At 38.9% G+C, this 24063-nt stretch overlaps 1 protein-coding gene and 1 long non-coding RNA gene across 2 annotated transcripts; both read right to left on the reverse strand.

Moving 5' to 3' along the window:
* Positions 1–7630: 7630 nt before the first annotated feature.
* On the reverse strand, positions 7631–8974 carry LOC125188594 (24-methylenesterol C-methyltransferase 2-like). Its single transcript, XM_048085538.1, has one exon. The coding sequence runs from the start codon at positions 8923–8925 to the stop codon at positions 7855–7857; it is 1071 nt and encodes a 356-aa protein (XP_047941495.1). The 5' UTR covers positions 8926–8974; the 3' UTR covers positions 7631–7854.
* An 8761-nt stretch (positions 8975–17735) lies between these two features.
* On the reverse strand, positions 17736–20861 carry LOC125190759. The gene is made up of 3 exons (XR_007170955.1): positions 20456–20861; positions 20319–20365; positions 17736–18899 (listed from the first exon to the last, which is right to left on the reverse strand). It is a non-coding gene; the product is annotated as an uncharacterized LOC125190759 (long non-coding RNA).
* Between the last annotated feature and the right edge of the window lie 3202 nt (positions 20862–24063).

The raw sequence follows: 24063 nt of genomic DNA on the forward strand, positions 1-24063 counted from the left end.
AAATAAAATTACAATTTAAAATCCTAAAAAAAAATACATAATTAAAATCCTAAAAAAAAAAAACACACATAATTAAAATCCTAAAAAAATAAAAATACACACCATTAAAAAAAATGGAGGCAAAGAGTTGTCTAATGAAGATCATTTGCGTCTACTCGTTGCCAAATTTTGCCCAAATGTGCTCCATTAGATTCTCCTGGAGTTGGCCGTGGGCGGTAGAATCACGTGTCCTAGCTCGAATACACATCCGCTCTTCCAAAGACGGATGCAATCCATTGCGAGGCGGACTACTTGCGGTAGAGCTTCCCGCGGTCTCAAGGTCGAACCAATTTCCCGCCTGAGGTCCTTTGTCGGCAACAATCATGTTGTGCAAGATTATGCACGTATACATGATGTCGACCATATTATCTATAAACCATGTACGAGCCGGGGCTTTGATAATGTTCCATCGAGCTTGGAGAACCCCGAACGCTCTCTCCACATCCTTGCGAGCAGCCTCTTGCTTCTGCGCAAAAAGAGACTGTTTTTCGTCCGCAGGCCTGTTGAACGTCTTCACGAAGGTTGGCCACTTCGGATAGATGCCGTCGGCAAGATAGTACCCCATTTTATACTGGCGGTTGTTAGCGACGAAGTTGATGGCCGGCGCTTTACCATTCAGAACTTCGGTGAAGAGGTCGGAGTGGTTGAGCACGTTGATGTCGTTGTTCGAGTCGGGGACCCCGAAATACGCATGCCAAATCCATAGCCGGTAGTCGGCGACGGCCTCGAGTATAACGGTGGGGTGGGTGTCTTTGTGGCCGCTCGTGTATGACCCTCTCAACGCCGTTGGGAAATTCTTCCATTGCCAATGCATGCAATCGACGCTCCCGAGCATCCCGGGAAACCCGTGTGCTTGTTCGTGAAGTTGGAGCAGAAACTGACAATCCACGGTGTTTGGCTTCTTCAGAAATTCGTCGGTGAAGGCTGCCCGGACGCCTTTGCAGAAGTTCATCAAACAAAGTCTCCCAGTGGTTTCTCCGACGTGTAGGTATTCGTCGAACAAATCCGCCGTTTGTCCAGTAGCAAGCTGACGGATTGCTGCAGTACATTTCTGGAGCGTCGTGTGACTGGGACGGCCAGTAGCGTCGAAACCTTCTTTGAAGTACTCTTCCCGGGCCGCCAATGTATTTGCGATATGCAAAAATAGCGGGCGTGACATACGGAAACGGCGACGGAAGTAGGTATCATCCCATCTCGGGTTGTTAGAGAAGTAATCGCGTACCAACCTTGCGGCGGCTTGCTCCCGGTCACGATGAATGTATTTCCGGGTTCGCTTTTGACGCGCCGCGGCTTCCTCCTCCTCCCTACGTCGATCTTCTTCTAGCGATTGTTCCATTAGTTGACGCATTTGCTCAAATGGATCCATGAATTGATTAAATTTGGGAGAAGAAAAATGTTTTGAGATGAGGAATGTAGTGTGTTTGAGTGAGAATAGAGAGTTTTTTTATGGTGGATAATTTGTGGGAATGATTTGGTATTTATAGAAGTGATTTGGGGCTTAAAAAAAATTTAAAAAAAATTAAAAATTTGTAAAAAACGGCTATAAACGGCTATAAACGGCTAGTATAATTTTTGAAATTTTTTTTATATATATTTTTTATTTTTTTGAATTTTTTCTGATTTTTAAAAAAAAAATAAAAAAAAATCAATTTTAACGGATATAAACGACGCCCACTCGCGGGACGGCGAGTGGGCGTCACGCACGAACCGGAGCTCGCCACGTCGCCCAAGCGCGTGGCGAGACGTCTCGCGGGGTGCCTCGCCGCGACGGGACGCGGGACGCGCTGGCGACGAGATGGGGACGAGACGACGCCCACAACGCCGTCTCGCTGGCGTCTCGTCCCTCCGAGACGAGATCGGGACATTTTTTTTTGCCGCTGTGGATGGCCTAATACATTTTGCTAATTAGAACATTTTGCTAATTAGAACATTAGAGATAAGAGAATAACGCTATAATTTATTCTTTTTTCAAAGATTTTTTATGAGATATTGTTGTCATTAATTTTGTGTGGGGAAGGAATTGACAGAGGAAAATGGTGTTAGGAAAGACAAAAACTCAATCTTCTTTTAGGTTGAATGTAGTAAAATGATCTTGGATTTCTGTTTTTCATATTATCGCTCATTTTGAAGAAACATGCAAACCATGTTAACACGTGTGAGAAAAAAATATACTAATATTTCTCATAAATTTAATTTGTAATAAAGAAATTGGTTTTGTTCTTAAATCTTCAATTTAACATGTACCACTTCACTGGTATGAAATTGGAGTACTATTTACATATCATTTCCACAAATTTTGTATGAAAAATTAGAAAAAACAAGAGGGATATATACATCATGGACGGATCCGGGAATTTATATGAGGAGGGGGCAAAAATATACATAGACAAAATTTAAGAGATTTAAGAGGGACAATTAGTGAGAAATTAAAACAAATATATTTTATAATGTATAATTTATGTATATATGATAGAAATTTGAGGTGGGGCATTTGCCCATGCTAACTAGTAGTTGGATCCGTCCTTGATATACATAGTCGTTACATATATTTTAGATGAATAAAACTGTATATAAATATTTCAAAATATTAAAATATTTAAAGATGCAACATTTTCTTAGTAGTAATAACTTTTATACACGTAAAATTAAATTAAGCATTTTTGTAAAAAAGTAGAGGTTAGATGTAAAACTTTGACGATCCACCTTGTTTCCTTTGGGGCTAAAGAAACACGAATGACAGATCTAGCTTCAAAAAATTGAATTTCGTCCAACAACTGAGTGGGGATCTCGGGTGCTTATGTGGGGCATAGGTTGCGATGAATAGGGTATAGAAGATCCAACAAAACTAGAGTTCTTGCTGAAAATGAGGTAGTGTAATACCCTGTCGCCGATTGTCTTCGCCGTCCGCCGAACATTGTGCAAAAATAAGATACTCCGTATATTTAAAGAAAAAAATTTGAGAACAATTGAGATATTTTGGTGTGAAAAATTAAGAGGTGATAAGAGTGTAGTGTGCCCTGTTGTCATTTGTTATGATCTTAGAATGCTTTTAACAATCTAAGAATGTGGAACTAGATTCTATGAGTTAGAGTAACTGAACAAGCTATTTCAGTATTTTGCCTTTATCTTGTGTATATAATTCATGGAGTGGCAATATTATTCAAAAGCAAAGAGGATTAAGGAAAAAAATAGTATGATTCATTTCCAGCTGAAACGCCTTGAAAATAAAAGGTCCAAGGCATTTCCACAAAAATATGCCTAAAATTAACTCCAAATAACAAAATAAATGAAATCATATTTCTTCAGGAATGCTCTGTAGAACGGGCCTCCACGAACGCCGGCCCGCCCTCAAAATCTGCCTTGTACGCATCAAATTCAGCCGCTGCTCTAGCGACAAATTCGCCTCCGCCGTCCGCCTCCCCCAGCCTCCGCCATTTTCCCTGATCGCCTCTAGCACCTGCTTTAGATCTTCCTTCCTCACCACGATCTTCATCCGTCCATCCTCCGCCGCGATTTCTCCGCCGTTAATGTGCGAAATCGCCTCCATAATACTGCTCGCCACAGGTTTCTGAATTCTTCCCGATCTCGAGAACCTTCTCCTCGGCGACGATTTGTCTTCCATTTCGTTTCCCCCTTTTTGATACGGTACGGTTGCTCTCCTCTTCTCGATTGCTTGCTTATTTCTGTACGGTTTGGGTGATCTGAATTGAATTTTCATGCTGCCAATTTATAGTGTACTGAATCGAATAAAATATTAGCTCGATGAATAGTACTTAATCGAATTGATTAAATTTCATCTTAAATAAAATAGTCTTGACTTTGCTTCCAGCGCTTTTTAGCTAGATTTTTGTGAATTGATTACGTTTTTCAACCGGATTATTATTAAAAATTGGACGATGATTATTAGTTAAACAAGCGCCCTTTGCGTGGATGTTTAGCTAACTCATATTTTAATTATCATAAATTCGTATGAATATGTCAAGTGTGAGATCACATGCAAAATCCAAAATTAGCGGCAAATTTTAATCGAGTAAACATTCTATTATCGTGCTTTGTTCTAGAACTTACCATTCAAGATTAAATTAAATAAATAGCATATTTAATATACTAGTTCATTCTAAAATATGATTTGTAAGTGGTTACATATTAACATTGTAACTAAAAAAATTGTAGTAGTATTTGATTACTTGTATTTTGAACCAAACTCTGTCGTCTACTTTTAGTCTTTATTGGACGTAATAAATTAATTGGAAAACTGCAACAAAATTAAATTCTTGGGGAATGGGGTGACATTCATACCGGTAAGAATCACATGTACAACGTATCCACTTTTCATGGGTTATAAGTTACAAGTGTAAAGAGTGGCATGATAATCAGCCACATATTTAATTCTAAGTAATTTAATTAGTTTGAGTCGGTGGAGGTTATAGACCCTTCGATCAAAATTATGGACAAAATTAAAAGACAGGTGGCAAAGCGCGGTTGATTGGGTGGGTGGGTGGTAAGGTTGGAGCTGATCTTTGTAGTTGGTCGAACAGAAAAACCTAGTTTATTATGAACAGCACATTATGCTAACACAGTCTGTTCCAACTCATTGTAATGTTCACATTAAGTATTCAATTTTATTTAGAGGCACATTAAGTTCTCAATTAATAACGAAACTTCTAATTCATTTCTGTATCAATTATAGAGCACTAGTAGTACTAAGAGCATCTCCAATGGAGGATGTCCCGGCGGACGTCGGATTGCCCTGCGGAAAGTCCGCTATTAGGCGTGGGGGGATGCGGACACGGGAGATCCAACGCATTCCCGGGACGTCCGCCATTATGGCATACCGACGGACGTCCCGATGCAATTTTTATTTTTTTTTATGAAGGCCTAAAAAAAAACTCTATATATATGGCTCGTTGCAAAATCTATATGTATGGCTCGTTGCACGATTTTTAAAAAAACTCTAACGCATGTATTATCGTTGAAAATGAAGGCCTAAAACAAAAACATATTAGCGAGACACCCGTTCGGCTAGCGGCAAACTATATAGATTCAACGCATATGTATGTTTTAAAAAAAAAAAAAAATCGTTGCATTTTCGTATTCGTGTCTAAATTTTAATTCCGTAAATTGTTTAATTTGGTGAGTTTGTGAATTTTTATTATTGTGGAAGTCCGTCGGGATGTCCTTGGGGATGTTCGCCACTGTGCAGTAGGATGTCCTTATGAAATGGCAATGCTGTGGGAGGTCCTTATGACGTGGCAAGAGGTGTTTTCGGGAAGTCCGTCGGGAAGGGCAACGGAACATCCGTCCCATTGGAGATTCTCTAAGTAAACTGAAGCCATTTCATAATTCAATTCTTAAAGGTTGGACAATATTGTCTTTCATGAGATGAGAGAGTCTTGTGTGAGAATGACTAAAATCTTTGTAAAAAAAAATTAGTGCATGATTGTACATTTATAATTATATTAACCATATTATAAATGTCAACCTCAAAATAAATACCATATTATAAACTCATTTGGAGAATTGGTACTAAGCTGAATACGAACTTATATGTTTTGCGAATTTTTTGCCAATGTAAATTTTTAAACAATTTAAAAGATACAAATACAAGCAATAATTTACAAGTCTCTCCATGAATAAATTCTCCAACCTCATAAATAAGCTCGAATATTTTTACATAGTACTGTAATTTTATTTTCACACTTTTTTTTTATTATATCACTCTAATTATAATTTTCAGTCTGTAATGAGAACTTTCTTTCATTAATTTAAAAGCTCTTGTGACTTTATAATTTAAGTTGCTATGAATAAGCTTGGCCGGCCACCGCTTAGTCTCTTAGGTCTATTTTGTCGAAGGGAAGTCACCCAGTTGGGCCTGTTGGGCCTTTTATTATCAAACATTTAAAATACTAAATATATTAGAAGTGTCTTAATTATGTCTAACACGGGATATGAAACTTGAAATTAATGTTCTTGAGTCTTGACGCCATTATATTTTCTAATAATTATATATTCAATAAACTAATCATGCTAATGTAAAAACTAATATTCCACATATAATACTAAAATCATAAGTTTCAGAAGCTCTCATAACGTATGGGTTTCATAACGATAGCCCGTAAAGAAATTTGAAGCCCAAACTAAGAAACAATCTTTTATTGTTGTCATTCTTTTTTTTTGCTTGATCTTTCTCTATCTTATTCGTTTTTCCTCTAAATACATCGAATATTTGGAAAAAGAAACATTATTTTATATCCCCCTGTCAAAACTCAAGTAAAATATCATGAAAATAAAAAATGGTTTAGCTTATTGGTATTTTGCAGAGAGCAAATGGCGACCAGACTTGAAAAGATCTTAAAAAAGATGTGTCCGATAAACAACAAAAACAGAAAAGCAAAAAAAAGCAGGCACATGACAGACAGACAGAAAAACAAACCAGATTCAAATGAAGACACATCACACACACTTCCCACGAGGCCTTTGTCCCTTTAAACCCGCTCTCTCACTAATTCTAAGCACTAAACTTCAAACATCATCTGCTCACACTCAGACCCTCAGATCCGATCTCTTGTCCTAATCCTACTTCATTTGTCCGAATATCCCAACCAGATAAATAAGCAATAATTAAATAAGTAAAAATATGTAGAAAATCATTCATCATAAGCAAGATTTCAAGATTCACTTTAGGTGTTTACATGCTCATAATGTGCAGGAGTCAATAAAGAAAAGAAGATGGATCTCATCTTTACAACATAGAGATCTGCTAAAAGAAACAAATAAATTATTCAATTCGATCTCCCAAAAGTAGAGCACATGTAAATCGGATCTCATCACTGAAAAATATTCGATTTTTCCAGAAAACAAGTTCAGAAAATAATTAAATAAGAAAAATGACAAAAAAAAAAAAACAAAACAAAGTAGCTTTAGACTTAAGAGGCGTGCCTAATTCAACAAAAGCCACTTTTTTCTTGACTCTTTTACATCATCACAACTAGGAAAGAGTTGCAATACACAAAATATCTAAGAATTCAACTCCAGCAAGAAATTATCACACTTCACCTCCAAGTGTGTGATTCCCATTATTATCACTTCAATATTAAAAATGTGATTCGCATCAAGAATCTACATCGAATTTAAAAAGAAAACCCCCAAATAGAAAAGAGGGGGAAATTACACACGACAGTACAAGAAAATTATTTTAATTTGTTTGACATATTTAGGAGGAGAGGACCACGCAATGGACCTCACATGACTCATCGTCACGTGCCCATGTCGACACACCCCAATAATCAATATGCCTCAACAAAATTAATCAATCAAGTATTTTAAATGCCAGTATTATAGTACCATAAAAACACAAGGAGCAGGTACTCTTTGGGGAAAAGGACATTCTGATTTACTTGGCAGTCTAAGCCGCTGCAATAAATTCAAATATCTCCTACATTTACACTATCAAATCTCAATTTTGACTTAAACATCTAGTAATTCATTACAATTTGGATGAAAAAACCCCAATTTCACATAATTTTACACAACCATACATCAGCAAATCTAAATCCAACAAACTCAGGCAGATAAATAAACAAGAAATTACTTAAAGAAATCATAATGCTATTCATTCAAATTGAATTCAATAACCAAAACATAATGATAAATTAAACCCATAAGTAGTTAACAAAAAAAAAAAGACCCCCAAAAAACTAAAAAAAAAAAACTAAAAAAAAAAAAAAAAAAGCAAACAGCAAGAGCGCAGAAGAGAGCAAATCCCCACGCAAATTACAGTACAAAAAACAGGAAAAATTGTTGTAATAATCCGACTTACTCAGGCTTTCTGCAGAGAATCATATGCATCGGCGTGAAGATCCCAGTCTCCCCGCCTCTGGTGAGATAATCCGCCGTCACAAACAGCATCTCGTGCACATCCACCACTCCCTTGGGTGCGATTCCGATGAACGCCAGGATGGTGACGAGGATGTGGTTCCTCCAGTAGGCAATCCTCCCCATCTTCAGCCGCGTCCACCACGGCTGCGATGGCGGCTTCGCCAAATCCCTCTCCTGCACGATCTCAAACCCTACCTTGTTCGCCACCGCCGCGATGTCGCTGTAGCACCTCAGCCCGGGCAGCGCGTCGCCTCGCTCGATCCCCTGGATCACCTCGCGGTGCTCCGCATCGTCGCCGCGGTACAGCTCCGTCGTCACCCACTCGTACGAGACGTAGAGCGCTCCGGGCTTGAGAACCCGGTAGATCTCGCCGTACACCTCCTCCAGCTTGGGCGCGTGGCAGGTGGCCTCGATCGAGTAGGCGCCGTCGAAGCTGTTGTCCTCGAACGGCATCTCGAGGAAGTTCCCGCACACGACCTCGCAGAGGCCGTCGAGGCCGGCCTTTTTGTTGTGCGCGCGCGCGCGCTTCACCTGGTACTCGTTGATTGTGATTCCGACGACGTTCGCGCCGGAGTGGGCGGCGATTGCGCGCATCGGGCCGCCGACGCCGCAGCCGGCGTCGAGGATCCGCTTCCCCGGGCCGACGTTGAGCAGATCCACGGCCATCTCCTCGTGGATCCGCGTGGCCTCGCGGTGAGATTTGCCGGGGATTGCGGGGGAGAAGTGGAAGGATTGGCCCCATCCCCACTCGTAGATGTCGGTCACCAGGTTGTAGAAGGTGTCGACGAAGTCGGGGACCTTCTCCGCCTTCTCGATTTCCTTTGGGCGGCGGAAGAAGGACCAGTACTGGTTGTAATTGTCCTGGACTTTCTCTTTCGAGATTGAGCCGCCGGAGAGGTCCACGGCGCGCTTGCCTTTCTGCTCGGCGGAACCGAGGATGCAGATGAACCAGTAGAGGCCGCCGGCGAGAACGATGGCGGCGGTGGAAAAGAGAGTGAGGGAATCCATTGTGTAGAGAGAGAGAGAGAGGAGTGAGAGAGTGCGGGTGGTGCAGTGGTGTAGATTGGATTTATTGTGAACATGTGTAGTGGGACTTTGATTTGGTGTGGGATGTCTTGGTGGGCCGGTTTTGTAAAACCAATAATATCGTCACACGTCACTGAGGTTCTTTGATTTGGATTAATTTGCAAAAAATTATTGGTCCCTTACTGTTTTTTTTTCTTTGACACTACTCAATTTTTTCAGCCCTAACTTTTTAGGTATATTCCTTTGGGGTGCTCTTAGTAAATTTTGTGATTAGTTATACCACACTCTGCCTATCCTTAGGATTTTCTTTGAAAGTATTGTTGATTAGAACATTACTTTATCTGGCTGTTTTAATTTATTACTATTACCAGAAAAATCTTTTTGGAGATTACTATTCAAATTTCCCTTACTAATTTATTAATTTTTTGAACATATCTGAATTACACCATGTTTTCCGAGATACGGTATGATTTAATACAAGAATAATTTAAGTAAGACTTAAATCTGACTAGACGAGGAGTGCAAAATATCACAATATCAGGTATATTCCTAACTTGACGAAAACTATCCTTATCATTACTGTATGTATTTATTTTTCAATAATGTGTCATATCTAGTAGTAGCACAATAACTAGATAATAAAAGATTTAAAGAATACGAGTAATATCTTTGATTTAATAGAGACTGCGGTAACACCTGCACAAATCTTTAATTTACTTATATATTAATTCAATTTATAGAATTAAGCATATTTATACAACATAAAATAAAAATGACTCGGTTGCAGTATCATAATAAATGTATTATCACAATTTGAACATAATACAACAACTTTTTGATTTTTTAACCAAATAGAAATACTAATAGACGAATAATCAATCTATTGAAAGATAATCTAAAGATCCAGGACAACTTTTTCTCATATGTATTTTATTTGTGAGTTGGACGGGTTTTTTTTTGTTTCAATTAATATCTACTATAACTATAAATTTAATTTTTATATACACGTCGCGTTCGATCTCATTATTATATAAGACAGCTATTAGATTAAATCGACTTGCCCAAAAAATAACATGAATATTTAAGAATATAAATAAAATACTTAAACTACTAAAAATGTACCAAAACTACTCACTATTACTAATTATAGTTATGTAATTGTATTCAATCTTACCAGTTACCGTATACTCCATTCGTCTTACTACAAGGGAAACATTTCTAATCAGGGGTGAATCCATGTGATAAGAAAGGGCTTAAGCCCTTATTAAATTTTTTTTAACACTATTTTCTTTTATAAATTTTTAAAATATCTAACTTTAGTTTACATTATATTATTGTGTAAAAGTCCTTACAAATGTTTCTAAAACACCCAAAAATATACTCTGAAATAAAATTTTATAAATTTCAACCCCTATCGATATATTTTTTGCGAAGCTCCTGTTTCTAATTTGGTACGAGATTTTATGTATAAGAGAAAAGTGAAGAAAATAAAATAAGAAAGAAGAAAAAAAGTAGAAAGTGATATTCTATATTTAGAAATATGTCATTTAGAGTGGGATATCCTAAAATGAAAAATGTGTCACTTAGAGCGTTGAAACGAAGAGAGTAATATGATTAATGTTGACTAATATATCTTGTCCACCCCTAATGGTTAATATGCACAGAATAAAAAAGATTGTACAGTAATTTGTAAATTTAAGAAATTAAAATAGTTTAGGATCACCTTAAAAGACAGGCTTTGTGTAGACTAATTTTTCATAGCGATTTGTCAGTTTGTTCATTGAGAGATTTTTATGAATTAAATAAGTAGAAATCTTTGTTTGACACATCTGTCGTGCATCGAAATTGAAAAAATATTTAAATTGTGGCATAAAATAGTACTGGATCCGATCCATACAAGTAGTAGATTCGAACTTGACAAAATATATAACGTTAAGGGCATCCGCTCGCGGACGATGGGTTAACCATCGTCCGCGCCCGATAGATCGTCCGCGGATGATGCGCGGAGGATACCCATCGTCCGTCGCATCGTCCGCCACTGTGGACGACGCGGACGATGGGCACGCGTTTCCTTTTTTTTTTTGAATTTTTTCAAAATCTTTTTCTTATTTAAACACTACTATTCACAGCCATTTCACACACTCCAATTTCACATCTCTTCAATTTCTCTTCAATTATTCTCTCTCAACGACTCAAAAATGAATCCCGACGACTACGATTTGAGTACATCGATGGCTGCAGACGGGCCTTGACTCGAGCCTTGTTCGATGCCGTTAATGAAGCCAAGGCGGAATGCTTGGCACAAATGCAGCGGGAGCAGGCGGCGGTGGAGGCGCGGGTCCCTCGCCCGATACGACGTCGGACGTTTGTCCCCCGCGAGCACGACGTAGCACACGAACGTCTGTTCGCAGATTATTTTGCCGAGAATCCAAGGTGGTGCCCAAATTTTTTTTCACCGCCGTTTTAGAATGAGCCGAGATCTTTTTCTCCGCATTGTTCACACGTTGGAGGGCCGTGATGAGTACTTCCAGTGATCGGGAAGACTATCGGATCGGCGGAGACTCCGGACTTACACCGTTGCAGAAGTGCACGGTTGCGATCCGCCAGCTTGGCCTACGACACAACAACGGATATGTTCGACGAGTACCTTCACGTCGGGGATACAACCGGCCGCGAATGTCTCAAGAAATTTTGTAAGTTAGTTGTGGAGGCTTTTGGCGACACATATTTGCGACGCCCGACCGCTGACGATTGCCAGAGCCTGATGCGGATGCACGAGACGGTGCACGGCTTCCCTGGGATGCTAGGGAGCATCCACCGCATGCACTGGCAGTGGAAGAACTGTCCGACGGCCTGCAGAGGCCAATTTACTAGCGGCTACAAGGGCAGCGCCACCCGACGATGATCCTAGAAGCCGCCGCTGACCACCGCCTCTGGATCCGGCATGCCTACTTTGGTGTAGCCGGGCCGAACAACGACATCAACGTCCTCAACTTGTCCACCCTATTCGCCGATCAGTGCAGGGGTCCAGTTCACTGCCAACGGCCGCACACATCATATGAGGTACTACTTGGCCGATGACATATACCCTAGGTGGCCTGTTTTTTTGAAGACGATCAGCTGCCCAATTGGTGAGAGGAGAGTCTTGTTTGCGGCAAAGCAGGAGTCCGCGCGGAAGGATGTGGAGCGGGCTTTTGGGGTGCTCCAATCGCGGTGGACAATCGTGAAAGGTCCGACGCGTTTCTGGACGTCATCGCCAACGTCATGTATGCGTGCATCATCATGCATAACATGATAGTCGAACAAGAACGCGGCCATGTCACCAATTGGGTGGATGATGAAGCCGGATCTAGCTCGAGCACGGCGACCTCGCCGGTCACTCGAGGATTACCGACTGGCTTCGGTGCGGTTCTACAGCGACAGGCCTCAATGCGCAACCAACAAGACCATACTCAGCTCATGACCGACATGATTGAAGAAGTTTGGACCCGCAACCGCCGCCGTTGAGAAATTGTAGTTTTTTTATTTCGTATTGTAATGTTTGAATTTTAATGAAATGAAGTTAGTTTTTCAAATTTTGAAGTATTTAAATATTCAAATAATAGAAAAATGCTTAGGGCGTCGCTTAGGGCGGGCTATAATCCGCCCCACTGCAGGTGGAATAGGAGGAGGATAAAATGCTGACGTGGCGGTGCATAGGGCGTCGCTTAGGGCGTCCTATTGTGGATGCCCTAACAACGTATAAAAATATAACTAAATCAGTAAAACGTTAGAGCATCCACAATGGATGCCCTAGTGGAAGCCCTAGTGGTTGCCACGTCAGCATGCCCTATCTTTCTGCAATGGTGGAGCCCTAGTGCATGCCCTATCTCTTATCCACTTTTCATTTCAATTTTAAATCATTGTTTTTTAATTTTGTTTTTAATTACTATAAAATATCAAAATATATTATTTTAAACACCACAAACGCAAAAAAAAAAAAAAAAAAAAAAAAAAAAAAATACATTACTTAATAGAAAAGTGGAACTACATCATACTTAGATAAAAAAAAAACTACATTAAAACTAAAATACTAAAAAAAAGAAAAAACCAAACTAGTCATCTAAATTCAACCTCTGCGCCAAATTCTTGATCATATTCTTAGTCCTCTGTCGGGCTTCCGGATCGGTTTCTTGACGAAGGCTGTTTTGGGCGTCAAGTATAAACCTATACTCAACCACCTCGCGATAACCTCCGAACTCCTCAATCGCCCTGTCCATGAGCTGAACAGATGGAGGAGGCGCAGCCTCGCGGGGGGGGGCGCGATCCAGACGCGCCCGCCTTCGCCTTCCCTTTGGCCTGGGCTTTGGCAGCCTTGGTACCAATGGGACGTCTAAAAGTAGACATAGGCGTGCCGGAACTCCCTTCCGGCTCAGCGTTCAGATCCACAGGAGATGGGCCGCTGCTCGTGTAATCGCCAGCGGCGGTGTTCTTCGTCCGCTTCGAGCCGAGGATCCAACCGGTATCCCTCCGTTGAACTTCCCCTTGTCCTTCAAGATCAGCCAAACATTGTACAGCTTGAACTGCCCGAACTGCCGTTGGTACTCGGACAACGACTTGTTGAGGACATCCTCCATGTTCTCACCGCTAGCCCTTCCGTCCCTGTTCCTGTTGTAGATATAGCAGAAGTTGTTGATGTGGATCTTGATCCGATCCCAACACTTGCGCAGCTGAATCTTGGTCCGCTTGAACGCCCACTTCGGTTTCACCTCGTTGTAGTGTTCCTCAATGCGATCCCACATTCTGGCCGAAGTCTGGTTGTTGGAGGTTATCGAATCCTCCGATACATCGACCCAACACTGAGCCACCTTCAGGTACTCATCCAACTCGTAGTCAGTACGCCCTGTTGCGTACTCCTCGTTCGGCTCGTCGTGTGGGAGTGGGACTGGGACCGATGGCGCCTTTTTTTTCCGCGCCATCTTCTTCCTCCCTTTCTTCGGCGGCGGCCGCACAGGGGCAGGAGGTTGCCCACAACTAGGCTCCATATCCTCAACCCGATACTCCTCGGTGCCGAAGAACGGATCGAACTCAGAGTCGGAGACGAAAGTGGATCCTACAGATCCGGGCGTCTCAACCCGGTAGTCTTCGTGGCCGGGCCACCGGGCGCCGCCGCCGCCGCCGCCTCCTCCAAACATCGGCATATCGTCGTCGACATTATTCGGGCTTGGGTATTGACTCGGATCCATTGTTGAAAGTGCGGATATTGAGAGAATATAGAAGAGAAAGTGAAAGGTTTGGTCAAAAGTGAAGAAAATGGAGTATTTATAGTGGTTTAAATTAGGGTTAAATAATAATAAAAAAAAATCGGAAAATTCGGGCTCGGGCTCAGGCGCGCCTCTGCAATGGGCGTCCGATCTCACGCCCGATCGGTCGCGACCGAACTCTCGGTCGCGCTCGGGCGTGACCGAGGCTTGCAATGGATGCCCGACCACGCCCGAGCCCGATCTCGGCCGATCGGGCGCGCGATCGGGCATCCACAACGGATGCTCTTAGTATTGAGATCTTACATTATGATAAGGATTTAAATTGATGATAGAGATTTAAGGATGGATAGGTTCACATACCAGAGCACGAGATTATCAAATTTAATGTTACTCAAATTTTTTTTTTTTTTTTTTTCTCGTTAAGTAGTAACACAGAATAAAAGTACATCATTAAATAGACTTAATTAATGGAACGCCTATTTTGGGACGATGAGTTCCAGGCGCATATACTTGCTTTTGCCACTCCACATTCAATACACGTGATCTATTACAATTATTCAACCAAATCACATATAATTAGATTTGTCATATTCTAGTAGTATCACCTCAAAAAAAGAGGTATTAATTAAGATTTCACAATTACCATCTCTTATAAAGAAGAAAGACATATATTATGTAATTGACCGTTGGTATCTAGGTTAGAATTTCAATATGAATAAATTAATCCTTAGGTGAGTTTAATATCATAGCAAAACATATAATGAGTGAGGATAATGAATTGAAAAAGTAACATGGACTAACATGGATAAATACAATTATCAAACCAGCTACCAAATAACCCTAATGAATTAGGATCATTAGTGTCTCTATTATAGGATATAAAAACAATAAAAACATTATTTTCAGAACGAGTTTTTTTTTTTTTTTTTTTTTTTTTTTTTTTTTTTTTTTTTTTTTTTTTTTTTTTTATCTTTTACTTTTAAGAACTTTATTAGTTGGAGTGCACGAAGTCACATACTCACTTTTTAGATGTACTTTAGTGAGTTTACACAGCTTTAGATTGTAATATCTTGAAAAAGTTAAAGTACAACCATTACTTATTAAATTATGTTCTTATTATGACATAATAATAATATTTTATAGCTTCTAACATAGTATAAGAGCATCCGCAACGCGGCTCGATGCCGTCTCGGTCTCCTCTCGGCGAGACGAGACAGCGTTGAGACCGCATTGCAACCGAGAACTCATCACGACGAGACGCGACACCTCGTCGCGCGTCGCGCGCGGAAGAGGCCGGCCTCGAGCAGGCTCGCCACGCGCGCGGCGTGACGTCCACTCGCCGGCATGCGAGTGGGCGTCGTAATAATGACATCATAATTCATTTTTTTTTTAAAAACGATTTTTCGAATTTTTTTTAAATAACGGTAATATGACCGTTCAACGGTCCAATTTCATAATTTTTTTATTTATTTTTATTTTTTTATATTCTATAAATACTCTTCTCATTCTCCATTTTACACACAAACACACATATATTCTTATCTCATCTCTCTTTCTTTCCTCTCCAATCACTTCTATAAATCATTCCTTTATATTTTTCTTCTCCCAAATTTAATCCATTCATGGATCCATTTGAGCAAATGCGTCGAATAATGGAAGAATCGCTAGAAGAAGATCGACGTAGGGAGAAGGAAGCCACCGCGCCTCCTCAAAGGCGACCTCAGACTTACATCCATCGTAACCGGGAGGAAGCTGCCGCAAGGTTGGTAAAATGTCTGGCGAAATGCTTTGAATCCATAGTTCCCTACGCTACTTGCTGCCCAACGGAAGGTCTCCGCAAACAGCCGAAACGTATATCTGATCTGTAGCCGTTGCCTGACGGGTTGGAACCCGCGCACAGCCGCACAGATCCTTATCTTCGCCGACCCTCACGGGCGTCGGATTATCTTTATCTTGTTATTGTCCGATTTTATCGGATCGTTAGGGATTTAGGTCCCTAACAACTGTTGCTTTCATCGCGATCTCACCCTCCGTATTACCACCGTCATCATGTCATCCAACTACACCCATCGGCAATTCGACCACCAGCAATAGTCACGACATCAAGTTTACAGTGCAAAGCTCGATCTCTTGCTCTCAAAACTCACCGACATGGAGAGGCGATGGGATGTGTCCAAACTTCACGCAGCAAGATGGATTCGGCCTCCTGACGAGTTTCCTGCCCAAGACAAAAGGGATTATGACGACTTCCGTCGTCGATGGCCACCAACGTACGGTCAGTGCCGTTGCAATCCGCCGGCAAGATTTCGTGACCAATACATCGACACGCGTGACCAACATGAGAGATATGGCAGTGATTATCGAGATTTCTCTCACCGATATGTTGATCAGTACGTGCAACATGACTATACTACTTGCCAACCATCCTGCTGGGACCCGCCGGACGCCGGTTCACCTAGACGCAACCAAGACTATGATGAGAATGTTGATGTTGGGTATATGAGACAACATATTCATGAAGAAACTTGTTTTATGACTCATGCCATGAATAGGGCTGGGTCGATACGATATACCGTATCAAAAATTTTGTTTCGTTATCATACCGAAAATATCGATATGAAAGAATTTCATATCGTTATTGTTTCGAAAGTTTCGGTATACCGAATTTCGGTATACCGGAATTTCGGTATGGAAAAAAACTATACCGTTACCGTTTCAAAATTTCGGTATATCGTATCGAACTTCGGTATACCGTTCTGAACGGTATATTGATATTTCGTACGATATACTGAAATTTTATACCATTTCGAATACCTTTATACCAAAAATTATAATTTCAAAACTGAAAAATAAAACCAAAATTAATATAATTTTAACATAATAAAATAAACATTGTCCACATCTTCATAATAAAAAAATATATAATTAAGTTATATGGATATATTTATGATTTAAACTTTTAATCTTAAAAAATAAATTATATTATTATTATTATTATTATTATTATTATAAATGGTATAAACGATATGTATCGATAACTCGATACGTATTGATTTTCGATATATTCGGTATACCGATAATATCGATATATACCGTATATTCGATATAAAACGGTATATCGCGGTATAAGAAAATTCATATCGTTATCAAACCGAAAACTTTCGATACGGTATTGTATCGTACCGAAAGTTTCGGTATACCGAAAATTCGATATATTTCGATATTTTTTAATACGATACGATCGATATACCGTTTTTTCGGTAAATTTATCCAGCCCTAGCCATGAACTCTTCACGTGGCATTGAGAAGAGCGTAGGATATGTGTTTATTTCAAACATTGAACCAGGACATCACCCTTGGCAGCCGGACCGAACACTTACGACTCCTGACCGGACACGACATCAACAGACGCGACAACCCTCCTGCCGGCAAGCACCAAGTCTCAGCCGCTCAGCAGCGCCACCGCTCGCTGCTGCTGCACTGTCACCGCCGCTGCGATCAGATCGTCCGCAAAAGCAGCCAGATACAACGCCGACTATTGAGCAGCCACTCTACGCTGCACCGAGAGCTTGTCAGCCGTTGCAATCGCTGCCCGTGTCAGCTCCATTCTTGGCCTCTACTCATCATCCACTGGCTGGTGTATCAAGCTCAAGGAAAGAGGAGTGGGAAACGCATTTGCATAATGGTGAAGAAAAGAGGGAGGATAAGTTGACAGAACTTAATAGTGTGTGGAATCAACAAGAGAAAGTGAGTGACTCTACTGCCAAAAGAGAAGAAGAGGTCAATAAAAATTTTCCCAAGCTGATCGAGAAAGAGACTAAAGCTAAAGCTCTTCGAGCTAGTTCACAAACGAGAAAATGGAGATTCAATGCCTTGTTGAGGAGCACAAGCCTGCATTTGGGATACAAAAGCACGACCTTGAAGTGGATATGGAAGAAAAAAGAAGGTTATTTGAGGGTGACGTTGGAGTCAAGACTACATAATTGGTTACGAAGAAGAGTGCAATCAGCCAAAAAATATTGAAAAAAGAAGGGCAGACTTATGTGTTTAATCCAGGAGGAGATACATCACCAAAATGTGTGCTTTCAACTCTCTTTGCTGCTTCAAGGTGTTGTGGTTTCCACCTTGAGGACAAGGTGGATTTCAACCGTGGGGGAGTTGATACGAGACCTATATTCTTTATTTCTCATTATTATTACTTAGTATCTTTATAATATATTGGTTAAGATTAGATTAGATTTGATGCATTTATTTTAGGAGATGATAGGATATCTTTTTGTATCTCCCCATATTATAAATATGTAGGACTATTTTCATAATGGAGATCATCCAAACAATGAATCAATGAATATATTATTTTGGCCAAATGCCTGGCGAAATGCTTTGAATCCATAGTTCTTACGCTACCTGCTGCCCGACGGAAGGTCTTCGCGCACAGCCGAAACGTATATCTGATCTGTAGCCGTTGCCCGACGGGTTGGAACCCGCGCACAGCCACACATATCCTTATCTCCGCCGACCCTCACGGGCGTCGGATTATCTTTATCTTTATCTTTATCTTGTTATTGTCCGATTTTATCAGATCGTTAGGGATTTAGGTCCCTAACACACCGCGTCGCGGATTTCGTCGTCGGCGTGTGGGAGTGTGATGGGGTCATGGTGTCGCCGTTTGTGTTCGTCGATGTGGGAAGAGTTAGGGTTTGGTGTTGGTGACTGTGGATGAAATGAGAGAAAAAGTCAATTTATATGGTCTATATTAGTGTTAATTATTCCTAATGATTTAATAATTATCAGACTATAAGTTAAATAGTTTAATCATAAGTTAGTCATATTAATTTGAAATCATTTTATGAGGCCAATTCGAATTTATTAGGTACTGGGCTTACTTTAATATTTTCTTGGGCCATTTTCATTGAACAGTTTTAGAAAAATAATTTATTTTCTTGGGCTTACTTTGTGTATGAGGCCAATTCTAAGTATTAGTTTTGGGCTTATATTTATTTTCTGTTGGACCATTTTAATTGAGAAAAAACATTTTCAGGCCTGTAGTAATATTGGAGTATGAATTAGGCCAAGATTTTCAGTTTATTTTTGGCCCATTATTGTTATATCTGAAAAATCATATCTTTTGCTATTGTAATTTTGTCTAATATAATTTCTTTGTAATTTTTTGAATTTATCCCTATTTTATTTGTAATTATTTTTAACTTTTTTCTATTCTAATAATATTTAATTTTAGTTTGTGTAGCTAATGTGGATGGATCAATTGAGAGTCCCATAGTTATAGTTGGAGATGTAGTTGAGCAACATATTCGTGTAATTTGAGTGAGAGTAATGGATTTTGCAATGACACTCAATTGATAATTACAAGATTAGATGACTATATTTTGGAAGCAAAAGTTTTGGGTGGTCATAATATTGGTAACAAAGTGTTTATTCCTCGAATGTTTTTGATACCTTCTGATCTAAGGTTGCCAATCAGATTTCAACAACGGCAATTTCACTTGTCTGTGTCATATGCAATGACGATTAATAAAAGTCAAGATCAATCTTTCACATGTTGGATTAATTTTACGAAAACCAGTCTTTAGTCATGGACAACTATATGTTGCTATATCTAGAGGTACGAGTCATGGAAATCTGAAGATTTTAGTTTGTAAAGATGACAATGATAGTAGTGGTGATTCCACTGTTAACGTTGAGTTAATAATGTTTTAGAACTAAGTTTGATTAATTATTCTTAATAACTGAAATCAGTGTAATGTTAAGTGGAGCTTTTGTTTAAAAATCATTTGGGCTTTTATTTGGGCTGGTTGTAATGTATCTAAGATTAGCTTGACATTTTATTTTTTTGGACTTTTCTTTATAATTGAATTGGATTGTGAGTTAAATTTAATGGAAAAAAATAGGCCCCTTTTTCAATTTATGTTTTAATTTCGAAAATTTTGGCTTTTGTAGATTGACAGATTGTAAATGTGTTAATTTCTCTCTAATATCTAAAATTTGTAAATAATTATTGATTTGTAATTTTATTATAGTTAATTTACTTTTATTCTTCCAATAATAAACTTTTTTTTGGAGTAGTTAATATTGGTGGATCCATTGATGTTAAAAAATGGGTCGAAGATGTACCTGATTCTGTATTTGACGCAGGTGTTAGAATTATTTTAGATCTGTACCTAACAAACATTTTAAAAGCGAATTTAGTTCAATATTTGAACTTGCAATTAAAAACCAAAACTTATAATTCTTGATTGAACAGTTTTTACCTTATTTTGATTTGGTAGAGGAATTTTGTTGCCGATTTGGTATGTTTCAAAGTCAGCGATTTTCATAGGGTTTCGATGAAATCAACCCCTCTGCCTCACTGTTTAGAAGCCACAGATTTCGATAATGGAGTTGTACGCACCGCCAAACTCCTCTATTTCTCCGTTTTCAACGGTGAAGACGGGTAGAAGGTAAAGGAATTAGGGTTTCATCGCCGTCACTGACCGGCGTGGAGGTTGAGGCGTCGGCGATTTGTAGAGATGTGGGTTTCTTTCCGCCATCCACCACCTGAGAACGACCGATTTGGAGTTATCGCGGCGTGGAGAAGGATAGAACTAGGGTTTGTGTTGGCGGCGGAAATGGTTTCACAAAAGTATATTTTTTTGAGTTAATAACGTTTTAGAACTAAGTATGATTAATTATGCTTAATAATTTCAATCAGCGTAAGGTAAAGTGGTGCTTTTGTTTAAAAATCGTTTGGCTTTTATTTTTGGCTGATTGTAATCTGAGATTGGGATTGACATTTTATTTTTTGTGGACTTTTCTTTATAATTGAATTGGATTGTGCATTAAATTTAATAATAAAATCAGCCCCTCTGTCAATTTATGTCTTAATTTCAAAAATTTTGGCTTTTGTAAATTGGATTTTTGTAATGAAATTGTGCTTTTATGTAGTACTCTCTCCGTCCCGGCTAAGATAACACATTGCTTAGCCAGCACGGGATTTTAGGAGTTATTGGTTAAAGTGTTTAATTGGAGAGAGAAAAGGTGGGTGTAAGTATTAAAGTAGAGAGATAATGAAAGATGAATATTTTAATAAGAGTGGGAAAAAGTGGTTGAGTGTATTAATTGGAGAGAGAAAATTTCCAAAAGAGGAAATGTGCCATCTTAGTTGGGACAAACTAAAAAGGAAAATGTGTCATCTTAAGCGGGACGGGGGGAGTAATTGTTTTGTAAATGCGTTAATTCTCTTTAATTATCTAAAATTTGTAAATAATTATTGATGTGTAATTTTATTATAGTTAATTTACTTTTAGTAGTTGATATTGGTGGATCCATTGATATTCCCATAGTTAATTTACACATTCTTTTGTCTTTTCTATATTAATTAATTTCCAATTTATTTAGTTTTATATTTTTATATGTTTAATAAGATGTTACCATTATTTACTACTCTCACTGTCCTTTTATAAGTGAGACGTTTCCTTTTGGACTTCGGCCGTTGTTTTGCAAAAATAATAATAAATAGTTAAAATGGATGTGAAAGAGAGAATAATATAGAAGAGAGTCATACCTAAATTATTCTCTTACTTACGTTACTTTCTCTTCACTCTAACTATTTATCATTATTTTCGCTATTTTTATATAGTAGGCCCCTCTAATTCTAATGTGGGCCCTTCCAACAGGCCGACCAACGACCAATCCACCTCATCCGGCTGGACTGGGTAAAACAACGGCAGAAAAAAAAAAAAAAACGCTTCACTTATAGTGAGACAGATAGAGTACTTTTTTTTTCGTTTAACATCCACATAATTGCACTACATTTCTGATTTTTAAAGTTGAAGAAGGATTTTAATTGGTTCATCAACGGATTTTACTTTTAACATATGAATTTAATCACTCCCACCGTCAGCCATTAGGAGTCCTATTTATGAGCGGCATGGATTTTAAAAAATGTTAAGAAAAGTGGGTGGAAAAAAGTTAGTGGAATAGGAGTCCCACTTGTATATATTAGTTTTAAATGAAATGTGAGAGGAATGAGTTAGTGGAAGGTGAGACCCTATTATCATTTATGGTAAAAGTGAACCGGGACTCCTATTCGCGGACAAACTAAAATAGAAAAACGGGATTCTTATTCACGGACAGAGGAAGTACTTTATAATACGATTCTAAATTTTTTAATCCTTAGTCGCACACCTCCTCTTTGTCAATTGTTTTATTTTATTTTATTTCACTCATATCAAAAATTTAAATTGTATAAAATCGTTTTGCTGAATATGAAATGTTTCAAAAGAGTGGGTTGAGAGAAGTACATTTCTCTTTTTATTATTGCTTATAATATTTTAAATTGCATATAATTTTATGAATACTTATTTTATTACTTAGTTTAATGAGCACATATATAAACATAATTATATTGTCTTTATTCTTTTCTTATATTTTAATCTACTTAACTTAGAATTTATATCTATTATTTGAAAATCTTATGATCCGTGCATAGCACGGGTGATAACACTAGTTGGAAAAAAGTTATACTCGTCGTCTACCTCATTTTCTGTTCCCAAATCCCTAATTAACAAGGATTGAACAATCCTTTAGCCTTCTGCCACAAACGTTGCCAGCTCCAATTTAGCATCCTCCTCCAGTGCCTTTACAACGCCGGCGAAATCTGCCTCGGTTAATTCCTCTGTGCAGGAGAAATTAGATGAAAAATTCTCCCATGTATGTAAATTCTTTCTTCTTTTTTTTTTTTTGCTTTTAAGTTTTTGTTTTTGTTGGTAATTTTCTCTCATGGATGTAAATTCTTATCCCAATTATGCTAAAAAAAATAATCTATATGTATGTTGTATTCAGAGACAGTCCGTTTCGTAGCATACAATAAGTTAGTAACCATATGGAATTGAGAAATGAATTGTTGTCATATGATTGTTCTCGTCGGTTGCTTTGCTTGTCCAAGTAAGAACAAGAGAAAGGGAGTACAATGCAATTGCATTCTTATCTCGCTATTGATTACGAAACTACAAAATTTCACAACTACGAAAACTAAAATCTTTATTTTTTTTTTAGCCATAGCCACTGCATTTAAGCATATTTCTGGCTCAAACACTTTGTCAATTTATGCGCAAAAACGGAGAATGCAGTTGTTAATTACATATACATGTTTGTTGCATTATTCCGGTCGCTGCCAACTGCTTTCAGAGGTCTCCTTCCGCACATGGAAGAAGTTATCTGCGTATGTGCTTGTCCCAACTCGGGCACCCATTGCACAGCTCGTGCTCAGGACTCTGGGATGGGTTCATATTTTTTTACTACTACTATTATGGGACGGAGGGAGTACTCCTCTATTCCACATGAACGTGCACTCTTCCTTTTTTTAGTCTGTTCCACCATAATATGCACTTTCTAAATTCGAAAACTCCGTCTTCTCTAATGAGGTGCGACCATTCTCCACCAGCAATACATCGATAAATTTCTACGTTTCTATTTGTTTACCAATTGTGCATTAAAATTCGTGTCCAATCAAAAGTGAATTTCTTACGAGACCAAGAGAGTAGTATTAGTCTTTTTAAGTCTTAACGCAATGAGAATTTATACAATCGAAAGTCATGTTGAACCCCAACTACATAGAGTCATACTTCATAGACTATGTATCGAGTCAGAGACTACGTTAGTCATTTAATTTGATATCTAGAAATCAAAGAGTTGAATGGATGAGAAATTGAAAAGGGCCTAAATAATTTGAGAGATGGAGAGTAAACTGGCAGTATTTGCAATACATTTTACGCTTCAATACAACATCTTCGATAACATTTTCTTCCTTAGTCATACCTGTAGAATTGAACCGATGGTTAAAATTGGAACAGGACCGACGACCATTCTGGAACCGAAA

The sequence above is a fragment of the Salvia hispanica genome, chromosome 5 (assembly GCF_023119035.1).
Source record: "Salvia hispanica cultivar TCC Black 2014 chromosome 5, UniMelb_Shisp_WGS_1.0, whole genome shotgun sequence".
Lineage (NCBI taxonomy): Eukaryota > Viridiplantae > Streptophyta > Magnoliopsida > Lamiales > Lamiaceae > Salvia > Salvia hispanica.

Coding starts and splice junctions, on each gene's coding strand:
- LOC125188594 (XM_048085538.1), bottom strand. CDS start 8,925: ATGGATTCCCTCACTCTCTTTTCCACCGCCGCCATCGTTCTCGCCGGC.